This window comes from Ostreococcus tauri (assembly GCF_000214015.3).
Source record: "Ostreococcus tauri WGS project CAID00000000 data, contig chromosome 17, whole genome shotgun sequence".
NCBI classification, from domain to species: Eukaryota; Viridiplantae; Chlorophyta; class Mamiellophyceae; order Mamiellales; family Bathycoccaceae; genus Ostreococcus; species Ostreococcus tauri.
In genome coordinates this window covers 404,925-411,047 of record NC_014442.2, presented here as the reverse complement: position 1 = coordinate 411,047, position 6,123 = coordinate 404,925, and the positions used below count along the sequence as shown (strand labels likewise).

General features: G+C 60.2%; 4 protein-coding genes across 4 annotated transcripts; 2 read left to right on the top strand and 2 right to left on the bottom strand.

The window, feature by feature from the left end:
* Window positions 1-901: 901 nt before the first annotated feature.
* OT_ostta17g02410 (Conserved oligomeric Golgi complex subunit 6) lies at window positions 902-3,097 on the bottom strand (the record flags this gene model as incomplete). Its single annotated transcript, XM_003083983.1, has 1 exon — window positions 902-3,097. The coding sequence occupies one exon, from the start codon at window positions 3,095-3,097 to the stop codon at window positions 902-904; it is 2,196 nt and encodes a 731-aa protein (XP_003084031.1).
* A 184-nt stretch (window positions 3,098-3,281) lies between these two features.
* Window positions 3,282-4,760, top strand: OT_ostta17g02400 (unnamed product; the record flags this gene model as incomplete). The annotated part of the gene is made up of 1 exon (XM_022984912.1): window positions 3,282-4,760. One exon carries the CDS (start codon window positions 3,282-3,284, stop codon window positions 4,758-4,760), a length of 1,479 nt encoding a protein of 492 aa, XP_022840506.1.
* Window positions 4,761-4,804: 44 nt separating this feature from the next.
* Window positions 4,805-5,407, bottom strand: OT_ostta17g02390 (Plastid lipid-associated protein/fibrillin conserved domain; the record flags this gene model as incomplete). Its single annotated transcript, XM_003083981.2, has 1 exon — window positions 4,805-5,407. The coding sequence occupies one exon, from the start codon at window positions 5,405-5,407 to the stop codon at window positions 4,805-4,807; it is 603 nt and encodes a 200-aa protein (XP_003084029.2).
* Window positions 5,408-5,504: 97 nt separating this feature from the next.
* On the top strand, window positions 5,505-6,123 carry OT_ostta17g02380 (unnamed product; the record flags this gene model as incomplete). Its single annotated transcript, XM_003083980.2, has 1 exon — window positions 5,505-6,123. A coding segment is annotated over one exon (619 nt), but the record flags the coding sequence as incomplete, so codon positions are not given.

The window sequence follows — 6,123 nt, the reverse complement described above, 5'->3', positions numbered from 1 at the left end:
CCTAAACCCTAAACCCTAAACCCTAAACCCTAAACCCTAAACCCTAAACCCTAAACCCTAAACCCTAAACCCTAAACCCTAAACCCTAAACCCTAAACCCTAAACCCTAAACCCTAAACGTCGAACCCAATTCCCCTAGAATTAGGGTCTAGAATACAAAATACCCTAAAAGTCGAGGAACGCCGCCGCGACAAGAGACACACACAAGGACACTCGCGCGATGGGACCATGAAGATGATGGGGAAAGAGACGGCGTTCCGGTGGGATTGTGGTGGTACAGATTAGACCGCGATATCCGGTTCCAAGAGCGACTGAAGCGTTTGAGAAACTTCGATGACGACTCGAAGCATGCGCTCGAGTACCTCGAGACGTGTGCACCAAGAAAAGCCAAGACACAAGGCCGAAAGGCTAAATAAGGTTGATGAAGAGATGAATGAGCTGATAATAACGGTCTCCAAGCGAACAGAAAAACGTTCCGTCCCGCGAATGAATAGGAAACGAACGTATTGTAATTCATCTGTCGATACATCCAAGCGAGTTTCACGCGCGCTACACACTCAGAGCACGGCACGTCGTCAGTAATGCAGCCACGTGCCGAGCAAGCCATCGAGAACCGTCTTCGCGTCGCTTTTTTTTAAACCCTGCCTCGCGACCGCGGCGGCCTGCTTGGATACAACAAGGACACCCCTGCGCGCATTGACACGTTTCTATAGCTTTCAGTGCTCTCCGCCACAACTCTTCGATGTTGTCGAAGATAGTTTCAGCGACGGAACCGCGAATGGCGCTTGTGTCCGCGAATCTTCGCGTTAGCTGCAAGGCCACGGCAATCATCACAAACTTGACGCAGAGCTTACCGGAGATGGTTGCGCATATCAATTCCTTATTCCTATTCCTTCACGCGCTACGATTCCCCAAGAACGGTGCTCAGAGCGTCTGGACCGTGCCGAATCTTTTCACGGACGTTAGCGCCATATCCCGACGATGGCGTCAGCAACGCCGCGTACACGCGAGTGTACGCCTCGACCAAGCGCTCGTTGTATCGCATCGCGATGTCGCGGCGCACGCTCGGCGCTTGAATCGACTCGAATTCCGGCGCCTTTGTGCCAGCGGCGTCCACGAGAGCCGATAGAGCGTTCGCGACCTGATCGATTCTCAAGGCTGGGTCGTTCGCCATGATACCGTTTCCTTGTTCTTGATAGAGCACCACGAGCTCCAAAGCGTCGCTTAGACCCGTCGCGGCGAGAAGCGCGCCAGCCTCGGCGTCCGCGACTTCCGTGAGCTTTTTTGAAATCGCTCGATTTAAGTCGTTTACCTTGACGTTAGCCGACGCGTGTGAACGGAGAGGTTCGCGAATCGCGTACAAGCAGTTGAGCGCGAACGCATCCGGCGCCCACTTCGGCGCGTCGGCGCTCGAGCCGATGACGCTCTTTATTTGGTCCGTCATGCGAGCCGACGCGGCTTCGACGGCGAGCAAAATTGGATCGATCAATCCGTTCAAAGCCAACGCGATGAGCTCTCGCGTTTCATCGTCAGAAGCCGCTGCCGAGCTCGCGGATGTCGACACCGCATCGAGCAACTCGATCGCATTCGATAGTCCGTCCCGTAACGCCGCCGGAGGCGCGAGCGCGTCGTCGCCCGAGACTGTCGTCGGCGCGAGTGACAATTTCTTGTACTTTCCTCCGTGTTGCGCGACAGCGTCGGCGAAACTTGTCTTGGAGCTTTCGCGCAAGTCGCGCACCGCCTTTATCAACGCCGAGCCGTCGTCTAGCAAATCTCCGAGCGTGGCGTAGTAAAACATGAGCAGATGGGCCAACTTGTACGCCGTCATCACTCCACCTTCGGAAGTCGAGCTCACGCTGGCGAGCACTTGCTCTACTCGGACTTTGAGCGGTCGACAAACGGCGTCGAACACTTTACCGAGCAGCTCCTTTGCCGGATCAAACGCCAGTTCGCCCTCACTAACGTCTCTGTCCGAAGCTTGACCGTCGTCTCCGAACACGGCGTCGCAAAATTCCCTCTCGCTCGCCACAGCTGCGTGCACCCAACTCAACATGTCGCCGACATACCGGAGTGGATCGTGCGCGTGCACTTCGAGCGGCTTTGATCCTACGCTTCCTCGCGTCAGGGCGGTGATGAAGCGTCTAAATAGAGCGTTGTGCCGCGTCCGCGTCACTTCTTCCACTGACGCCCTGAATAGCGTCGGTCGCGAGCGCAACTCGCGCACGGCTTTTCGCAGAGTCCTTTCGTCGCCTTCGGTGATGAAATCGTCCTCCTCGGCAAGCATTCGGCACTTTGCCACGAACCATCTTCGAAGCTTTTCGTGCGCAGTCTCCGCATACGAGGTCATGGCGTCCAACATTTGTAACCCCGCTCGCTGTTGATCGGCATCCTTGGTGAGCCTGGAGCAGTTGCTCTGAATGACTTTTACTCGTTCGAGAGCTGGGAAAAACGCCGCGGGCAAGTCCACACTCGCCGCCGAGTCATCCTCCACTGTCGTCAACGCGTCCACCTGCGCCTTTGTGATCTGGAAATCTACCGCGAACGATTTCACGAGCTCTCTTCGCGATTCGATCGATCGTAAATCCTCGCTCGCTCGCTCCGCCTCTCGCAAGAGCGCCGACGTCTTCTGTTTTGAGCCATCCAGCGCTCGTTGCATGCGTTCTCTCGCCCCGTCCAACGCCGCAAGCGTCGCCTCGACCTGGCTCAGCTTTGTTTGAGCCATGAGCGACGCGTCCAGAAAGCTCTCATTCAGCGCTAAGCCGCGACGCTCGACCGCCGCGCGCACGTTCACCGACGCGCACGGCGTCGTCGTCTTGTGCTGGGACGAGAGAATGTCGCTCAGCGCCCGCACGCACGTCGCGAGATCGACCCGAGGCGCCGTCGCGCGCGAGGACGTCGTTTCACCGCCGTCGTCCCCCTCTCCACCCTCGTCGTCGCGCGTGCGTGATCCAACCACGGCGTCGTCGCTCAGTCGGAGCGCCAAGGCGCGGTCGATCCGGCGAGCGAATCCACTCGCGAGCGCCTGCGTCGTCGTCGCGCTCGTCGTCGCGCTCGTCGTCGTCGTCGCGCGCGTCGTCGCGCTCGTCGTCGCGCGCATCGTCGCGCGTCGACGCACCCGCGATCGGCGGTGCGCGCGGGTGTGTCGGTGGCGCGAGCGCGTGTCGGACAGATCACGCTTTCATCGCATCGATTCAAAGCCGTGGCACCCATTCCATGGCTTTTCGTTCGACCATTCGTTCACGCGCGCATTCACGCGCGCGCTCGACGGCGGCGCTCGACCGATGACGCCCGCGCGCGCGGTCGTCTACGCTCGGGCGATCGCGTCGACGTCGACGTCCGCGTCGCGCGCGCGTGCGCGTCGCCCCGAGGCGCGCGCGAGGACGTGGACGTGGACGTGGACGTCCAACGCGGACGGGCCGCCGACGCGTTGGACGAGGTGCGCGCGCGCGCGTTCGAGCTCGTACGGCGAGGCGCGAGCGACGTGGTTCGATGAAGAGGAAGACGTCGAACGGTACGAAGACGCGCGAGAGAGAGAAGACGCTCGAGGACGAGGAAGAAGAGAAAAACGTTGGGAAGAGGATGAAGACGACGGCGACGGCGACGGCGTTCGGGCTCGACGCGGATATTCAGAGCGGAGACGCGGGAGTAAGCGAGGCGGGTCCGCGTACGACGCGAGTGCGAACGTGCTCAAGCTCGCGTACGACGCGCTCGTGGGAATTTCCGAGGCTTTCACGCGAGCGCTCGACGTGTTGCTCCCAACGGCGGTACCGATGTACGTCATACGCGGACTCGTCGCGGGTGGCTGGTGCGCGTTCGCCGTGCTCTCGGCGTCGCGCCTTATTTATGGCGTTGTCGTCATCGGCTCGGTTTTGTGCATCGCGGTGGCGTTGGGAAATTACCGCGACGGCGGCGGCGACAGATCGCCTGGCTTGTACGAGTTCGCCAGCGATTCAACGCGTCAGGGCCGGCGGCGACGCGAAGACTTCGATGAACGACGAAGGGCTTCGGCTCGAGAACGAAAGCGCGAAGCGTCGAAGGAGCGAGAAGAGTACGATTACTATGAAGAGCAATATTGGGGCGATGCGTCAAATCCGACGTTTGATAACGCGCGCGCCTTCGGCGAGACGTTCAAGACGGCTCAAGACGTCACCGAGGAGGTTCGTCAGTGGGGAGAGGAGACAATTGACGAATTTAAAAGGGCATTCAATGTGAACGCTGGTGAGGTTACTTTCGATGAAGACGTCGCCGACGTCATCTTCACGACAAACACGCGGAACGATGACCACGCAGTCGTCGTTGAAGTCGACGATTTGTCGCCGCGGGAGGGTGTGAACGTCGTGCAGATCATTGACGTCGACGCTCTAAACAAAGATTCAACGACGAATCAAACGGAATCGAGCGCGCAGAGATCGAGCGCGGCGGAAGTTTCGTTCGAAGATTGGCTCGGAAAAGGCGCATCCGACATCGAAGACGCAGATGTGTACACGACGAGCGACCGCCGAGATCGCCCGACGTCCGACGAGCGAGACTCTGAAAGTGCGTCTCGAAGGGACGACGCGGACGCTTTCGGTGACGCGTTTCGGAATGCGTTTGACGCATTCGGGTCATCGAAGAGCGAAAATGGAAGAAATGGAAGTGCGCGTAACTGGCTGAACGAGTTCGTGAGCGGGAACTTCTACGGCGCGTTTCAGGATGATTTGATACCCGTCGAATGGAAAGATGATGACGATGATGACGAAAACCCGGATACTCCGCGATGACGCGTGATTGTAACACAATGTTTCACTACGTATTGACCACAAGGCTAACTAACTCTGTCGCAAACCAACGTGTCCCCTCTGCTGTCGCGCGAGACTCGCGTGGTGTCGTCGACGTACACGTTTTCGAACCATCCGCTTCCGAACGGTGGAATCGGGATCGTCAGACCACCCCGGAACGCGAGCGACGCGCCGGTGAAGGAGAAATCCATCCGCGTGTCGGACACCGCCTCGATTTTCGCATCCACGGTGAACACCGCATCGCCGTCGTTGAACACCACCTCGTTTTTTAGTGTCTTACCTTTGACGTCTAACGTTTGAAACGCCTCCGTGGTGCTCTCCTTGAGCTTTAACAAGAAGAGCGTCTCCTTCTCCGTCGTGTATCGCAACCGCCAGCGCCCGTGCGCCGCGGCGTTGTTCTCGCTCGTCTTCGACGTCGACGCCGCGAGCGCGTCCACGGCGCGCTCGACGTCTCCCTTCTCCGCATCGCCCGCGCGCACCCCCCTGCGCGAGCGATCGACGAGTTCGAACAGGACGCGCTTCGGTGACGACGACGACGCCGTGGATGCCGACGCGATCGTTCGCGTTCGTCGTCGAGCGCGTCGCGCGAGGACGACGGATGCGCGCGCGGACATCGAACGCGCGGACATCGACCGCGCGGACATCGACCGCGCGGACATCGACCGCGACGCCGAGCGGGGCGCGACGCGCGCGACGCAATCGCTCGCGTTGCTCGACGTGACCGAGATGCCGCGTCTCGGTGGTCACAGTGCGAGGCGTCGACGCGCGTACGGGGGCGTCGACCGTTCGCTCGAGGGCGTGGGAACGAACGCGACGCGCGCGTGCGACGCGTGGACGGCGACCGAGAGCGGGAAGAGCGACGACGGACGCGCCGAGAGCGACGCGTCGTCACCTCGATCGATCCATCGAGCGAGAGATAACGAACGGCGACGGATCGTCATCGAACGGACGGAGAGACGTGAAGCGTCGATCGGGATGCCGCGCGCGCTCGTGATCGTGTACGGGTTATCCGCGGACCCACCGACGGATCGAGGCGGACACGGTTCGGTGGTTCGAGCGCTCAGGAGCTGGAGAAGCGACGCGGAGGGGTCGCGGTCGGGATCAAAGTCGGAGTCGGCGAGAGGTAGACGCGCGGATGAAATCTTAGTGGTTCCGACGTACTCACACGCGTATGCGAGCAAACGAGCTCGACAGGAAGGGCAGAATGGGGCGGATTACGACAATCGAGTCGCCATGTGCGCGATCGGTTTCGAGGACGCGAGGATGGAGAGCGAGAAGGCGCCGTTCGGAGCCGAGGGCGACGAGGGGTCGGCAAACTCGACGATCGTCACAATCTCTCGAGCCG